This window comes from Podarcis liolepis, assembly GCF_965112155.1.
Source record: "Podarcis liolepis genome assembly, chromosome: 5".
NCBI lineage: Eukaryota > Metazoa > Chordata > Lepidosauria > Squamata > Lacertidae > Podarcis > Podarcis liolepis.
Window position 1 is genome coordinate 17,213,777 of NC_139556.1, and position 18,422 is coordinate 17,232,198.

Sequence of the window (18,422 nt, forward strand, 5' to 3'; positions counted from 1 at the left end):
CAGAATTAATGGGTGTGGAAGGGACAAAGGAGGTCATAAAGGGAATGAGGCTGAGAAAATTTTGCAGGAGGAAGAAGTAGAAAGGGAGTGAGTTTGCTTTAGAGCTAGACAGGAGGAGGAATAGCAGCAGCAGCAGCAAAGAAGCCATTGCCAGCCAAGCTTAAGCAATAAGTTTGAGGTGGTGGGAAGGGGCTGTGTCATGGGTGGTATTATGTGGAGAGCAAAGATGGCCCCACAATGGAAGAAAGTATCTATACAATGTGACATTTCCTCTGGCTATCCCGGAAGTGACATTTAGAGTCTTAACCATGTTTACTTCTATCTGTCCTGCTTAGCAAGCACCACTGAGTTTTGAACACGTTCAGTTTTTTGTTCTACTCACCCTGCAACTTTACCCATCTTTACACACTACCAGCTATCACAGACAAATGGTTCTTTCTCAGTTAATGGCAATATCACTCAGGTGGCATCAAGCAGGGTTGGCGGTACCTTTGAGAAGCAATAACACTAGCCTACAAACTAAAATTACTTCATGCCAACCTGTTGTCCTCAGTTGCTTATTCTATGAAGTGGAGATCTGAACTCTCTCGCCATGTCCACTTCCACAGTTTACAGCAGATATCGGGTGTCAAAAGACAGAGCAAAAGGCCTGATCTCTATGGGTCATTGTCAGAACAGATGTTTGACTCAGGCAAGTGAAAATTTGCACACCTGACAGCAGAATTCTTAGTCTCTGTATCTCTGGGTTTTTTTTTTTACTTTTGATGATTTCCATCATAATCCAAACAGAAATTGGCAGATTATGCTCATTAGAATATGCACTAGCCCTGACACCAAGGAAGCCAGCAGAAGCCAATTTTTGGTCTTCGCCATTTTTTAAAAGGAAATATTTTAATTTAATTTTCCCAACCACATACAAACATAAACAAACAAAACAGGCTGTTAACATTTCATTTCTAAGGCAGCAAACCCGGTCGCCTCTCATGGATTCAATTGTTGCTTCCTCAGCAGGAATCCACCATGAGAACTGTAACAACAGAACCTCTGTGATTTTGTTGATGTCTCCGCAGTACAGAGCTGGGATGAGCCCAGTTATACGCCACACAATCGGAGCAACACCATTTTGCTCACCTTGCAGGGTCTGAGCTCTGCATATGTTTGAGGCCCTAAACTTGAGGGCCACCTGGTCCTAAAACTTGTGCCACCGTTAACATCCCTCATGGTTCTTAGGTCACAGCTGTTCATATCCCAACCCCAGCAGTCACTTGCTGTGGCTGCTGTGCTGATAAACTATGTGCACAGCAGGCTGGAGGCCATGCGACAAGGTTTCAAGCAATACTGAAGCATTTCAGCCAAGGCGCTGCCATTCATTTACTATACTGAATCAGAGCTTCGTGTGGCTTGCTTGTGCAAGTATATTTATGCACCCCCCATCAACAAGTCAAAGAACTAGAGATTCAGAATCAAGCCATGCCTGTTTTCCAGTCAAAGCAAGATAATTAAACAATTAACTTCTTTCCCGACTCTTAACCACCCTGTCTGTACTGTACCTCTAACGCAGCACAGTGGTACCTCGGGTTACAGACGCTTCAGGTTACAGACTCCGCTAACCCAGAAATAGTACCTCAGGTTAAGAACTTTGCTTCAGGATGAGAACAGAAATCACGCAGCAGCGGCGTGGCGGCAGCGGGAGGCCCCATTAGCTAAAGTGATGCTTCAGGTTAAGAACAGTTTCAGGTTAAGAACGGATCTCCAAAACGAATTAAGTTCTTAACCCGAGGTACCACTGTACCTATTATGACTTTAAACAGTCATGGATACCATCAAAGGATCCTGGGGATTGTAGTTTGTTAACAATGCTGAGAGTTGTGAGGAGACCACTATTCCGCTTACAGAGCTATAGTTTTTTAGAGTTCTCTGAGTTGCAATCCCGAGAGTGGCTTAACACTCAATCCCTCTTCCCAGTGAACTCTGGGAATTGTGGTTCTGTGAGGTAAATAAGGAGTCTCCTTTCAACTCTCAAAACCCTTAACCAACTACAGTTCCCAGGATTCTTTGTGGCGAGACACGACTGTTTAAAATGGCATAATACTGTTTTCAATGTGTAGCGCAGGAGAGGCACATATGTCAGTGTCAGGGCTGGATTTAGGTTTGATGAGGCCCTAAACCACTGAAGGTAATGGGGCCCTTTATATGTCCAGATGTCCTTTGTCAACAACAAATTGTCACTGTTTTTTGTGTTGAATATATGCTATATGGTAATTTATGGACCTAATAGGTATCTAAAGCCATTTACACATAACAAAATATGTATTTTATCAAAGTTATTGTTGAATTGAAATACAATTTAGAAGAAGTATATTAATAGTGAACTTTTTGGGGGGGGGGGCCAAAAAAGTGGGGCCCTAAGCTATAGCTTGCTTAGCTTATACGTAAATCTGGTACTGGGTCAGTGTATATCTAAATAACCTTTGCCACTGCAGTGCTACTTGAAATCTAAGGACTTAACACCGGTGACAGTGAGAGACCGCAATAAATATCCATATTTTCTCCTCAGCTGGGAAAATATGGGTAGTCATTGTGTCCCTCACTGTGCCATTCTTCTGCTTGTGGGTTCCATCTTGTAAAAGAAAAAGAAAAAACTTGAAACCAACTGCATGTGACTAAACATCATCACATACAGTTTGGCTCTTTGGGGCGAGCCCTTTGGCTCTATAAATATTCTAGAAAGCAGGAGACTGTTGTGGTCCTTCTACATAAGCCGTAACTTAACCACTCATGACTCTTCATTTTCATAGAAGCTTCTATGCTTGTTCTCTGTTTGGCACTCCACAGATACTCTAGGGAGGAAGTGCTCAGAGAGGATTTTATGTCTGCGTTCAGGTGCACATATATCTTACCTTCTTGGGTTAGTTCTAAAATGAGTTTAGTAGGTTTTCTCTTCTTATTGGGAGGCGGGGTTCCTGCAAGAGGCATGCTGTTTCTGTACGAGAATAGAATAGTGCAAATGAACTTCTCATTCGTGTTAGGTTAAATACAGAGCTGCTGCCTCTTTCACGATGGAGTTTTCTTTCGTTTGCTAATCCCTTCCCCCTTCTGGCATATATAGAAAAGGTGTCTACCAATTTCCTCTCTCAAGACAAAAGGGGCCGGTCCACACAGATGCTTCTGGAATCTTTCCTAGCCCCAGCAAACCCTAAGGAACAATGGTGGCACATGACCTGTTTTTCATTCTGGCTGCATATTTTGCAGTTTTGGCCAATTTCAGCAATCACTTCTGGCAGTTCCCCAGCTGCGAGAAGTGAAGTTTCAGGGAACCAGGCAGAGAGCTTTCCCAGCAGTGGCACCCATCCTGTGGACACCCGCCCATCAGATATCAAACAGATAAATAGCTATACTTTTGGAAGACATCTGAAGGCAGCTCTGCACAGGGAAGTTTTTAATGGTTAGTGTATTATTGTGTTTTTAATATTTTGTTAGGAGCCACTGGGACAACCCAGTCAGATGGGTGACTACTACTACTACTGCTGCTGCTAATAATAATAATAATAATAATAATAATAATAATAATAATAAGCACCAACAGGAATTTCATAACCTGGTACCCAGCTGCTGGGTATGTTTGAGGTTCGTTGAGGTTCACCTGAGATCTCTGGTCTACAGACGAGTCACCTCAGTACAGAGAACTATATTTGTTAATTATGATAATATACAGAAGGATGTAGCAAAACAACAAATGAAATTGAGTGATGAATAAGCTATGCAGGAGATTTTATTCAGTAAGATAACTGTGTAGGCTGCAGATTTGGAAAGTAAACCAAAACAAAGAATTTGATAATGTGGCATGTCCCCGAGGAGGACAGAAAGGACCAGGAAGCCTCCTTATTAATTTCTAGGCTGAAGAAGCTAAGGAAGATTCTCTGCTAACACTGGACCATATAAATGTTCCAGATATATTGTTAGAAATCTGTTCAGCAATGTTTAATAGATGTAGATACAACATGTTGTATGGCAGAAACATAATCTGATAATTAGTTTACATATTATCAGATTTATTTCTTAAATCTGTTACTTAAAAGTATAGCTGCTTTTTTGTTTTAAAGGTCACATCTACGTTGCAACAGAATAAGGTTTGTTATTGATAGTGCTTTTCTCTGAGGTGTTTTGTTTTGTTTTTAACAATCGGAGTATCTATATTGTGCTCATGAAAATGTATGTTGGTAAATGGGCAGATTTGGCTTGAGCAAAAAAATTAGTTCTGCCACTAACAATTGCTGCCTGTTTCAGGTATTCCAGATATGCAGGTTAGTCTGCAATATGTATCCCCGCGTGTTTCTTGCTTGAGTTATCAATGTTCTATTCTTTCTGGTTTCAGTTATCAATAACGATGTGATTTGTGATGTTGTCTTATTTCTTTCATTTTTCTCAAGTTATTGAACCCATCCCACTTTACACCTTGTTCTTTTTCATAAATGTGATACGTCTGTTGTAAAAATAGTAAAAAAAAAAATTGTACAAAATTCATAATTGTTTTCAAAAACTTTGACAGACTGTATGTTTCTCAACATGAATTCCAGCCACAAATTCTAGCATGGTTTTGGTTTACATACCATATTTTTAGGGCTGCCATATCCCCCAAAGTGGAAATCTAGACAAAGTTGGGGGTCAAAGTTGTTTAGATTTCTTTGGGAACACCCCCCCAAAAAGGGGGGAGCTTTTCTGGGAATTTTAACAGGTTTTCTTTAATAATAACAATAATAAGAATCACCCTACTTGCCATAAGTCCAGGAGATTACTTGTACAACGGGAAGCTAGAATAGCAGAATTCATTATGGAAAAAAAGATTTTTCATTTTAAAAAGCACCACCACCACGCAGAGCACTGTAATCCTGCGATCGCTCGAAGAATCTCGCTCACTGTGCTTGGGGGCACCAAACAGCGAATTGCGTGACATTTTGTAAGTGATTACAAAAAGTGCAAACTTTGTCCACATCCCCAGTCAAAGGCACAGTTGGCAGCTGGTAAGACATATGCCCTCCCTACCCTCAAAATACCCTTAGCCAAGACAAATAAAGATGAACATGGGACAGGATTAGCCCCTTCTGCAACAGTTAAGTGATTTCCATTCTTCCATTGGACTGCCTATGCGTAGCCATATGTGTAGGTTACACAAGAGGGAAATGAGTGAAATCTGCTCCTTACAAGTGGAGCTACCAGGGGAAAATATATATTGGGGTGGCAAAGTGCATGGGTGTGTGTATATGTCTAACATGTTAATTTATGATTAGGTTGTGCTTAAAAAGGTAAAGGTAAAGGTACCCCTGACCGTTAGGTCCAGTCATGGACGACTCGGGGGTTGCGGCACTCATCTCGCTCTATAGGCTGAGGGAGCTGGCATTTGTCCGCAGACAGCTTCCAGGTCATGTGGACAGCATGACTAAGCCGCTTCTGGCGAACCAGAGCAGTGCACGGAAACGCCGTTTACCTTCCTGCCGGAGCGGTACCTATTTATCTACTTGCACTTTTGTGTGCTTTTGAGCTGCTAGGTTGGCAGGAGAGGGGACCGAACAACAGGAGCTCACTCCATCGTGGGGATTCGAACTGCCGACCTTCTGATCAGCAAGCCCTAGGCTCTGTGGTTTAGACCACAGCGCTACCCACGTCCCATTAGGTTGTGCTTAGGGGAAAGCAAATGGAAGCAAGGATTTGGCAAAAGGGACCACCCACTGAAACATCACCGCACACACGACAAGCCACCCACCAGAAAAAAATGCACCAATAAACTTCCACATTTAGTAGCCCAATGGCAAAGGTCCAGCATATGTCCACTTTCCTTTCTGTTACATTGATTTAAAAAACAACAGCACATAGAGCTTCTTTTGGCTAGGCCTATTCCTCATAATCACCTCACTAACATTTGGGTACCCTATTAAGACTATATTAGTTACGCCTCAGTTTTTGACAGTTCTCAAACTTCTGCGTTGGCATCACAATCCTATATTTTCTACTCAAATGTAATTCTGCTTGTTTTCCATTGAAATGCTCTTTGCCTGCATCGCTATAGCGGACCCACTGACAGTGACCCCCAACCCAGGCAGCAAGGGCCTAGGCAATGTTTATGTGTAACAAACCGAACAAGAAGATATTCTGGGATTTTAAAATTGGCCACAACTTTTATTGATTATAGTTGTAGGTAGGCTTTGGCTCAGCCATTGGGTGCGAATCCAATTTCAGCCTCCAGGTGGGTGGCAGATGTTTGAGCGGGGTGTTGCCTGAGATTATGGGACTTCCTCAAAACATGGGTCTACATAGGTGGCCCATGCTTGGCTTCTGGACAGAGTTCTCACTAGACCCCTCTAATGGAGTACCCTGCGATCACTCCAGTTTGCATTAGTGTTGATGCACCACTTCACACCGACCCAATATTAGACTAAAGGATTCCACTCAATGCCTTATCTGCCAAAAGTTGTGACTATTCGTTATCAGGAAGGCAAAACCTCCAAACAGAGTCAATCTTGTTTGCAGGAAATTCCTTCTCGGATCTGAATATGGCCCGAAACTTGGATGCAGCTGACCTTTATAGCTGGGCCCTCTCGCTACCTGATGGCCAATTTGAAATCTAGCGGTGGTGGATTATCCCACCATCCTTTGTAGCTGGCCGGGGGAATTCCGCAACTGCTGCCTACCCAGAGACTGAGTAAGTGGCCATTTTCTTACACTTGCATTTTACCCATTCTTCTGTATTGGAACCTGAAGTGTCATACATGTGGTTCCCAGGAGGTTAGACCTGCTTAACTTCAGGAAAGTGGTGGCCTCATAGATTAGACAGAGAAGGTGATGATTTGACCAGGAGTCCCCAGTGAGTTTAATTGTTAAGAGACATTTTTAATCTCTCTCTCCTTGTCCAAGAGCCAAATTAGGTTTGACTCAGCAGAACCATAATTTAGATCTCCCCCCCCCCCAACTTCAAAGCAGCTATAGGGGGCTGCCAATTTATTCAAGGAAATGGCACTGTGGGAATTTTTGTGTGACCTCTAGGGCCTTCTTAGATTTTAGCAATTTCGTTGGCAGTCAGTCCCCCCACAAAATTTGTTCATGTCCATACCACTCTCTAATTTGCAACTACTTCTTCAAGTGTAGTTCTGTATCATAATGCCCAGTTCCGTTCTGTTTTAGTTCTAAATTCATTGCTGGCTTGTAATCTCTTTCCTGCACAGAATATTCCTTTGTTAATAGCAGGAAAAAAATGTACTTGTTAGAACTACTGGTTTCTTGTTAATCCGTTGATCATCAGAACCTCTGCTTGCCCTACTGCTCCTATTTGGGAACAGGAGGTCTATTTAGAGAAAGCCACCATGGAGGTCCCAAATTTCTTACCGAACAGCCTAAATTTAGCACCCAGGTCATCCCTCTGACATTTCCCTATGCCAACGGTACCCACACTTCTACAGGCCTATTCCTGCTGCTCCCTATATGGCTGCCTAAAGAGACTGGCCAACTTCATACCTGGGCAAACAACTCTTCTTGTGATCCTCCCAGCCATCACACTCCTTCCTATATTTTTCACATCCTTTCAGAAATTGTGTCTCATCTCCCATGAAGCAAGGATCCACCATATTAGCCAAAGGTTTTGTGCAGGGGTTTCGCCATTAAAGTAAGCAAATCATTGCCCCCAAATCATGAGCATCACAAGCATTTGCTGGAAATTTAAATTTTCTTATATGTTTCCGAGAATCTCACCAGTGTTCTCTGGTTTCCTTAGCAGCCGCTCTGGTCTCTGTATACTGCATTTTGCCTTTGAGAACCTCAACATTTTTGAAAGACTGTGTAGAAATGGATCTATTTACCTATGTGTCACATTCCTACAAGGTAGGCATAGGTTCAATTCAGTTCACAAACAAAGGCGAATCTGCCTAATTCACATTTTACGAAACAATATGTGAACGGAAATGCAACTGTTCAAAATTCTCACGTCTCCCAATTTTGCTGTGCAGTTCGCCAGCCAAGCAGTGTGTACAAAAGTGCACATACTGAGATAAAATATGCATGGAAATGGATGTATCAGTGAAAATAACATTCAAAAATGCATTATTTTTGGGGAAATAGAACTATCAGGGAAAATAAAATGCTTTGCAAAAATGCGTTAGGCAAAAATTGCATACAGAAATGTGTATACCAGGTGAAATTTGCACTAAAATGCTGATGAATGTTCATGAGATTTTTTTAAAAAATGGAAACTGATGTGGAAATTTCGAGAACTGTGCTCAGATTGGAAAAACGAGAAACTGACATAAACCAAAATGGAATTATTCACCCATTCCTAGTCATAATCAATGCAATAAAATGATAATTAATCTGCTGTTGCATTTTGTTGTACACTTTGAAGGTTGAATATAGATATAGGACAATCTCTTGAAACTTAGAAAGTTATTTTCTCAAAAAAACGATTGCATAGGAAAACCCCTTCCATTACTTTTGTATTTGCTAATGCAGAAGTTATTTACACCAGTAGGAACAAAACCACAGGGATATTATTTCACCACACAATCCTAATTCACCCTTTTGTCTTCCAGTTTTTCCCTTGGCGAGATGAGAATGTCTGAGACAGGGAATTCAACAGATGAATTTGTTACGTTCATTTGCTATCCATCATTAAAATTAAGGCTGTGGAAGTGGTTAAAAATAAAACAAGACCACCTTTGAACTTCCAGTCTTGCTTCTACAATTATGTGGGAGAGTTCTGGCAATTGCACCCCAAACTTTCAGCCATGACAAAATAGGTAGGACTTCTTTGACAGATGGCATAACTGGTAGAATCTAGCTGTCCAGGGAGCTGATTGCACCTTCTATTTAAAGCAGAAGAAGAAATCAGCTAGCTGGACATGTAAATTCTGCTGTTTCTGCCATCTGTTCTCCAGTCTCTGATTAAAAGTACAGAATTGCAGGCATTAAACTGAGAGGATTTGCGAAATGTATCCACTGCAAGCAAGGTTTTTCATTCATTATTCTTAGATTTCAAGGGCAAAGGACAGCATTACTCTTGTCTCAAAAGACAAAACACATTTCACCCTGTAATTCCTCATTTGAGCCCAAGAGCTCAGGCTGGGCTAGAGCTCCTTCATCTTAAAACTGTTTTTAAATTCCATTTTGAACAGTTTGAGGTGAGAAGTGAAGGCTGATCGTTGCTGTGTAGCACCTTGGCCAGAGCAAATGAGAACCCTACAGGTCAACAAAATGTCTTCTGGAATGGAGTTATTTACTGATTTCCACACTTTTCTTTCCAATGGGAACCATCCGACAAGTGTGAACTCCATGCCATGTAGTTGCCAAATGTATATGTCTCCAAATCAAGGGCAGCAGATGTGCCAATTAAATGCCCCGTATGAATATTTCGGCAAGACCCTGGACAGCTGCTCCGGTGATAGAGAAAACTAGCTGGCAAGGCATTGGTGCTACTACCTGACCTCATGGGGAATGGGAAAGAACTTCTGCTGTAGTATTACTTAGTGAGATAAGTTAGTAAGTGGGGAAACATGGGAGGAAACACCCTTATGTGCAGTATACTGAGATACATCCAAGAGAAAGAGCTGATCTATTTTGACATTTAGTAAGGCCACGAAAGGAACGGGAGAGTTGGCAGCCTTCCCAAATGTCCTGGATGGTAACTTAAGACTGCTGAAGCTGCCAGTGCCGGCGGTGACAATTTTGAGTGGATCGCTTCAAGAAAAAGGGATCTCTGTCATGGTCATTGTCCCCAAGAGCGGGACTTCAGCAGGACTTTGCTTTTCTAGTGTAGGAAAGAGGGTCTGCTGGATTTAGTGGTTCCGGGAGCGTTTAGGGAGGAAAGGGGTCTCAGGCTCACAGGTGCAAGTACTTCTTTCTGCCTGCTTTGCCTGTTAAGCCCCTTCCCCACTGCCAGGCAGTGCACTGCTATGCAATGCAGACTTTCCACCATTTGTTCCGCCCCCTCTCTTAATGTCCCGTCCCTCCTAGCTACCTTTCCCGGCTCCCCATCACCTTGTGGAGGCACTCACCTCAGGCACACATGCACAGGCCACTCCGCAGAGCCTCCAGCAGCAAGAGCAGACCTTGGTGTGTCTGGCGTTCTTCGCTTGCTTGGTCTTGCAGGAGGCTTAGTAGCTCTTCTTGACCCCCTTGGGTATCCAGGGGCCCACACGCTCCCTGCTCAGGGTCTGCACGGCACAAAGTGCTGATGTGGAGTGCTGCGAATTTGACTCTTGGAGACACTGCTCACACAGACATCCTGGGGTTATTAATAGTCAACGGGATCTCGGAGTCCAAGAGTCTCAGATAGCACCAGCCCAGGCAAGGCTGGGAAGAGAGAAAAGTGCACCTCAGCACTCCCACGACAGCTACCTCAACCTGGGGCCAGATACCAAGCAGGGGACCAGCTCTGCACATCCCTCTCCTTCCTCTGGGTTGTAAGCACTGCTGCTACCTGCATAAAAAGCTATATGGATTATATGCTTGAAACCGCGCATTTAAGGGCAATCGGCTGCAAGCTGATAAGAGATGGGTCGGTTGGGGCAGGCAGTTCTGCAGAACTTGGCCGGCAGCTCTGTGAGATGAATGGGCGTGGAAAGGTTCTGGGGCTCAGAGGGGAACACAGACGAGCAATATGATCACAGCCCCTCTATGTCGTGCCACGTGTCACTTCTGCTGCCATTGGCATGGTGGTGACTCAGTGTACTTGTTTCAACTCTCCAGTGCGCGAAGCAGGAAGAAAATAGACACTTTGCATTTCAGTTCACATACTTTTACCAACAGAAGTATGAGTACTTGCAGCAGACGGGGAAATTATTTACCTTCTACATTTACTTTTAGCATTTATAAGTTGCCTCTCCATTTAGAAAGCCTCAGAGCAAGGAAGCAAGGCATGAAGCAACCCTGACTCCTTGAGAGGAATGTGTGCCAGGAAATCTGGAGAAAAGCAGGACTGTGGGAATAGAGGGCTCCCCCTGGATGACCTATTTATTTAACATTCATCCTGGTTTGCTTGCACAAAGCATACACAGAAGTTAGTTTATATCCGGTGCTTATTGAGCATTCATTCTGATTTGTTTGCATGGAGGTGGGTTATGCAAGAACAATGAGCATTTATGTCCTGTCCTGCTCATCGTTCATTTATCTTGTGCTTTTCAACGTGTTCCCCCATCACTTTCAACAGTCCATTTCTTTTTTTAAAATGGATTTGTTGTGCTAGAGGGTAGACTGCTTCAATTTTTGCGACCTAAATGTCTCACAAAATATTAAGCAGTCTGGAGGCGCCCTAAGAGAAACAGGGAAGCAAGGGACTGGAAGCACAAGGCATGCCAAGCAAGAGCTGCAAGTATCAAAGCCATGGTGAAGGTGGTGAAGGTCCTGTGTGAGTGCCTGGAGGCGTTTGGAGGATGGATGGTGGCTAACAGATTGGGGTTGAATCCTGACAAGATGGAAGTACTGTTTGGGGGCAGGGACAGGGGGCGGGCAGGTGTGGAGGACTCTCTGGTCCTAAATGGGGTAACTGTGCCCCTGAAGGACCAGGTGCACAGCCTGGGAGTCATTTTGAACTCACAGCTGTCCATGGAGACACAGGTCAACTCTGTGTCCTGGGCAACTGTCTACCAGCTCCATCTGGTATGCAGGCTGAGACCCCACCTGCCTGTGGACTGTCTCGCCAGACTGGTGCATGCTCTAGTCATCTCCCACTTGGACTACTGGAATGCGCTCTATGTGGGGCTACCCTTGAAGGTGACCCGGAAACTGCAATTAATCCAGAATGCGGCAGCTAGACTGGTGACTGGGAGTGGCTGCCGGGACTACATAACACCAGTTCTGAAAGACCTACATTGTCCCCCAGTACATTTCTAAGCACAATTCAAAGTGTTGGTGCTGACCGTTAAAGCCCTAAACGGCCTTGGCCCAGTATACCTGCAGGAGCATCTCCACCCCCACCGTTCAGCCTGGACACTGAGGTCCAGCGCCGAGGGCCTTCTGGTGGTTCCCTCACTGCGAGAAGTGAGGTTACAGGGAACCAGGCAGAGGGCCTTCTCAGTAGTGGCACCCTCCCTGTGGAACACCCGCCCTTCAGATGTCAAGGAAATAAACCACTATCTGATTTAGAAGACATCTGAAGGCAGCCCTGTTTAGGGAAGTTTTTAATGTTTGATGTTTTATTGTATTTTTATTATTTTATTGTATTGTATAATTGTTTTGTTGGAAGCCACTCAGAGTGGCTGGGGAAACCCAGCCAGATGGGTGCAGTGTAGGGCGCAGTGTAGAGGAATTGCTGACAGCAAGATGCAGTCAAGTAAGGTAGTCATATTCAAGGTGTTTCTTCCCAAACACCAAGTGCTGTCAGATTCAGCATTGGTAACTGCTGCAATTCCAGCTTGGGTTATGTGACACCAGGAGCTTTTATGCTTACACTCAGCACTGTTGTGACCCAGCCTCTGACCCCTCAGTTATTGAAACCCCCTAACACAATCTCAGAGTCCCTGAATCCATCAGAAATAGAATTTGAAAGGAAACTCTCTACAGGCCTTTCCGAAGAAAAGGATGCTGAACTCACACTCTGAACCACTGTGGTCAGTTGCAAAAGACGGCTGGGCTCTTGCGCTGTTAATAATCGTGCGGAAGAGGGAATGACAGCTTGTTGTGCAAACTACACCTGCTGAATTTTCCTCTTTCACATAACTACTGTCAATTGTGGGACCGTGCTCTGGGAGTCATCAAGACTTGGGATTTGGCTGGCTATTGATGGATCTCAATTCTTTGAAAGTTTCCTTGGATCCTGTGCCGCTGGGCTCTTGCCAGCTGCTTGTAAGCAGGCTCTCCATGGCTTGGTTCATACATTCAGCATTCTCCCCTGCAAGTAACCTCATTCCCATAGCCTTGTGCAAGAACGTATGAGCCGTTTCACGTCAGCGCCTGATCTTGCAGAGCATCCACTCTCTGGATTCCCTTTCTTTTTTTAAAGAGAAACCCTTCCCAAGCAGTTTCTTGCAATCAGCTATCAGGCCAGAGCACCCTTCTCCCACATGGGCTATCTCATGGGGGGCCTCTCCATGTGGGTGCCAGGAGTTGTTAGGGCTACAGATTGAAAAGTTATGTTATTGCACACCTTACCCCCAGATGGTATGCTGTTGAAGTTCCAGGTTGAATAGCTTGCTCAGCTATGGTGTCCCTTTAGGCTCTATATTTAAGATAACTTTGCCCACCCAGGCAGTCCATTGGCCTCTCCTCCATGTTGAAGAACTATATGAAGTTCCAGGTCGGGCTGTATTGTGATCCACAGGGATCCAATAGGGGTGATAGTCCACAAAATTGGAGGTCAGAAGTTCCTGGCTGTACAGGCAAAAGCACCCAAGTTGTGAGTTCAGCATCATAGATAAAGCTGCTAAAGCAACACATCCAAGTTGTTCCAGCAAGAGCTTAGAGCAACTGGCTGAATTTTATAGCAGGTCTACATAGTAGTTATTGACTGGAAGCCCCACCCACTAAGTTCTGTCTCCTGTAGTTAAAGGGCCAGAGTCTCCTGCTGCAATCAAGGTTCCCAGCTGTGGGGATCTCTCTTCAAGGTTCTCTCACCTTGATCCACTGGGGTGTCTATGGACCAGCCATCATTCCCAGTAGACTCTGCTTCTGTGGAGTCCTCATGTTGTAGGATCATGGCAGGCTGGGGCTATGCCTAAGTGAAAGTACTTTCCACTATGCCTGCTTGACTGAAAGGTCTTCATCCTGACTCTTAGTTCTTTGCTTTGCATGGCCAGTAGTGACAGTGGGATAATTTTAAATGTACGGACCACGTTCTGTCCATGCTTCTCACTATTACATTATATAAAACCTACATGAAAGGTTACATGCAGTTTATTATATTTAAATATGTTTTTTTTTTAATCTAATGACTGTAAGAAAGAAAGGATGTTTGATGTTTTGTTTCATTTCCTTAGAGTGGTAGCATTGTAAGGATGCTCTGACAAAACCGAAGAAAGAACTGGGGAAACCTGAGATTATTTGGTGCTCTGAAATTAGGGTCCAGGGATAAGCAAATCCCTGCTGAGCAGTGAGGGGCACTGCTTTGGCAAAAGGGTCTCTTGTCATTCCTAAAGGTAAAGGTACCCCTGACCGTTAGGTCCAGTCGCGGCCAACTCTGGGGTTGCGGTGCTCCTCTCGCTCTATAGGCCAAGGGAGCCGGCGTTTGTCTGCAGACAGCTTCCGGGTCATGTGGTCAGCATGACTAAGCCACTTCTGATGAACCAGAGCAGCACATGGAAACGCCGTTTACCTTCCCACCGGAGCGGTACCTATTTATCTACTTGCACTTGACATGCTTTTGAACTGCTAGGTTGGTAGGAGCTGGGGCCAAGCAACGGGAGCTTACCCCGTCGCAGGGATTCGAACCACCGACCTTCTGATCGGCAAGCCCTAGGCTCTGTGGTTTAACCCACAGCGCCACCCACATCCCTTATTTTTATAAGCTCTCTCTAAACATGGATGGGGAAATAATATCAAGGCAATGAGGTAAAAACACAAATAATGGTTTTGGTACAAGGGAAACCATGTATCTGGGATACTTTCAGCCCTCACCACCAGTACCAAATACTGGTACTGTGGCTAGCGCCTCTGTAACGTAATGATAAAATATTATGAATTATGGAAAGGATTTGCTGTGACAATTATTAATTAAGATACAAGAGATGGGAGGAGGAGGAGGTCATGGAAAGAAGGTAACGGAAATTGGAGAATTTGAAAGTGATGGTTTTATTTTCTCTTTTTCTTTTTGTGTTTTTGTCTTTTTTTCTCTTTTTTGTAATGTTGTCTTTTTTCTATGTAATTTTAAAAAATTTTGTGTTTCAATAAATATTATTTTAAAAAAATAAAAATGAACTGCTAGGTTGGTAGGAGCTGGGACCGAGCAACGGGAGCTTACCCTGTCGCAGGGATACGAACCACCGACCTTCTGATCGGCAAACCCTAGGCTCTGTGGTTTAACCCACAGCACCACCCGTGTCATTCCTACCAAGTTCTAATTTGATATAATGCAGCACCCCCATTTCTCTGTGGGAGCCTGTCCTGGTTTGTATCACCACACATTGCAGAAGTGTCACATTCAGGTCCCGAACATCGTTTTCTGAGTTTGGCTTGCGGTGCCCCTCATTATGAAAGTTGATATGGCAACTCTGTTGCTCTGCATACAAATCTATGTACTCTCCAGTCCAGCAGAAGCTATTTTGACCCTCCTTGTCTATATATACAAAAGTCAAAGGAACACACGTTGTTGGCAGTGTGTGTCACTCCTCTTGTAAGTCCACAGCACTTAGAATTGTGTGTGTGAGAGAGAGAGAGCTTCAGAAGACAGAACTTCCCTAAATATTCAAGGCCAATGGCATGTGCAGTTCTACTGAAAGGTATAGCAGGCAAAATTCTTGGCTCTGCCCCATGTGTACACACATATAGCTATCGACACTCCCAGCCCTAGACATTTGTGTCATCTTACATTCTTGCAAGATTGAATTAAGGTCACGGATAACAAGCTGCGGTTGCTGGTGCATCTTGTCCATTTCATTGCTGTTGCCAGTTGTCATGTGGTCAGCTCGTAAGGCTACAGGCTCAACGTGTTTAAAAAGGAGATTCTATCACAGCAACCGACAAACTCAAGTAAGCAGCGTATTGGCATGCAAATTAACACAATTTTCTTCAAGGACCTGGTCAGGTGTTTGGGTCTTCTTGCTGTTAAAGCTATGAACACAGCCAGAAGAAATGTGACTACAAGGTGAACTTTATTTCATTTGCTATCTTTATATTCAGGCTTTCCTCCAAGGGGCCCAATGTACTGTATATGATCCCCACTCCACATTTCATTCACAACAACCCTGTGAGGTTGATTAAGCTGAAAGGAGGCTTGAGGTCACTTAGTAGGCCTTTGTTACCCTGTAGTAAGGTAAAGGTAAAGGGACCCCTGACTGTTATGTCCAGTCGCTGACGACTCTGGGGTTGCGGCGCTCATCTTGCTTTATTGACCAAGGGAGCCGGTGTACAGCTTCCGGGTCATGTGGCCAGCATGACTAAGCCGCTTCTGGAGAAACCAGAGCAGCGCATGGAAACGCTGTTTACCTTCCCGCCAGAGTACCTATTTATCTACTTGCACTTTGACGTGCTTTCGAACTGCTAGGTTAGCAGGAGCAGGGACCGAACAACGGGAGCTCACCCCGTCACGGGGATTCGAACCGCCGACCTTCTGATCGGCAAGCCCTAGGCTCTGTGGTTTAGACCACAGCGCCACCCGCATCCCTGTAGTAGAATTGCCTGAATACCGAATGCTTCTGGTTTAAATGTGTGCTTTGTAGTGTATGTCATATATCCCAATCCAATCATTGTAAGCTGCCTCAACAAGTCCTTAAATTTCACAACAGAGTCCTAATAGCTCTTCTGCTGTTTGCAGCCAGGTGCTAAACTTTAGCACAATGGAATACCGAAGCAGGAACTGGAACATTGTGAGAAGGGCAAGATGACTTTAGAGTGGTCACTGTACTGAGCCGAAGTAAGGCAGGTGTTCTCTTTTCTGGAGCTGGTTCTCTGCTTGGAGGGTTGGTTCCCTTTCGTCCCATTTTTGGAAGGTGCTCTCTTATGAAGTACTTATGAGAAGTACTTTTGATTTTTGTCTTTAAAACAGAATGCGGAGCTTTGGTTCATGTGCTTTGCTTCAAAAGCACACAACAAACCCTCCTCTTCCTCTTTGTGATTACACTTGTCTTCTCATATTATTCATATTCTAAAAGGTAAGTGGCGTTTCCATCCTGGCCACATGACCCAGAAAGCTGTCTGTGGACAAATGCCAGCTCCCTCGGCCCAAAAGGGAGATGAGCGGCGCAACCCCAGTCGCCTTTGACTGGACTTAACCGTCCAAGGGTCCTTTACCTTTTACCTTTATTCATATTTTAACCTAAGTAATTGACACCCCCCATTTTTTCTTTCTGTTTATCTTCTTTGTTTCAGTATACCTGAAGGAGCATCTCCACCTCCATCGTTCTGCCCGGACACTGAGGTCCAGCACCGAGGGCCTTCTGGTGGTTCCCTTGCTGCGAGAAGCCAAGTTACAGGGAACCAGGCAGAGGGCCTTCTCGGTAGTGGCACCTGCCCTGTGGAACACCCTCCCACCAGATGTCAAAGAGAAAAATAACTACCAAACTTTTAAAAGACATCTGAAGGCAGCCCTGTTTAGGGAAGCTTTTAATGTTTAATAGGTTATTGTATTTTAGTGTTTTGTTGAAAACCGCCCAGAGTGGCTGGGGAAACCCAGCCAGATGGGCAGGGTATAAATAAATTATTATTATTATTATTTAGTATTATAGATTGAATATTGTGGGCTAGGGTTAGATTCACCCTTTTATTCTGTTGTTGGATGAACTGGTTTAGAAAATTATGCTCTGTTGTATTTCTATTCTGTGTATTTGGTTTTAAACCACTGATGATTTTGTTGCATCTGACGTAGGGAATGCAAAACCTCTAGGTTTTTACAAACCCAGCTATGTGGCCACATGCACAACACACATGTAAAGCACATGACTTCCCCCCAAATAATCCTGGGAACTGAAGTCTGTGAAGGGTGTAGGAATTTGTGGCTCTGTGGGGAGCAAACTAGTTCCCAGGATTCTTTGAGGGAAGCCATGTGCATTAAATATATGGTGTTGATGATGTAACCATATTTTCCTACCACTAAATGCAAAATCATACCTCTCAATAAGACCTCATACATGCTGCTTCCATGCTGAGTTGTTATATTTCTGTTTTCCGCAGACCTTTGTTTTTCTTGTAGTTCAGTGGTGTGACGCATCTCACCCTTGCAGAGAGCCTAAGGCAGCAGCAAACAGCAAGCCCTTACTAGTTGTAACCTGCACAAGCAACAAAAGGTTAGCATCATTAGACCACAGCTGCCTGCTGGGCGAAGTGGAAGAATTGTGACGCGGCCTGTGATCCCTAACAGCGCAGGTGGAGCAAAACAGATTTTTTTGCAAGCCATCCGTTTGCAGAGCCAAGAACGTGCGATCGGTTTGCAACCCTGCAAATATGTGGCACAGAGTAATTGCCAGATGTGATTCTCTGTGAAGTCCAAAGGGCAAAAGATTAAGTGGAGAGGATTTGTAAGTCTGCCATAAGATTTTAAATCTTCCCAACTTATCACTACAGCAGGTGAATGCAGAACCCTGCTAAGCTATGGAAGCACAAGACCGCCATCTAGTGGCCATGTGTGCCTGCCTTATATCCTCTTTGTAAAGGAGGAAGGAATTAGAATCTGGTCACATCCACACCATACATTCAAAGCACATGATTTCTCCCAAAGAATCATGGGGACTTTAGTTTGTTGAGGGTGCTGGGAATTATAGCTTTGTGGGGGTAAACTACAATTCCCAGGATTCTTT

General features: G+C 44.2%; 1 protein-coding gene across 2 annotated transcripts in view; it reads right to left on the reverse strand.

Annotated features, from left to right (window-relative positions):
- Positions 1 to 10,454, reverse strand: part of MYOZ1 (myozenin 1) — a 28,251-nt gene extending 17,797 nt beyond the window's left edge. The window contains exons 1-2 of one of the 2 annotated variants that reach the window (XM_083502834.1): positions 10,035 to 10,454; positions 2,901 to 2,983 (exon numbers count right to left, since the gene is read on the reverse strand). In XM_083502834.1, the coding sequence (XP_083358960.1) occupies positions 2,901 to 2,976 (76 nt within the window). In that variant the 5' untranslated portion in view covers positions 2,977 to 2,983; positions 10,035 to 10,454. The remainder of the gene's footprint in view (positions 1 to 2,900; positions 2,984 to 10,034) is intronic. The other variant, XM_083502835.1, reaches the window with a different exon arrangement.
- Between the last annotated feature and the right edge of the window lie 7,968 nt (positions 10,455 to 18,422).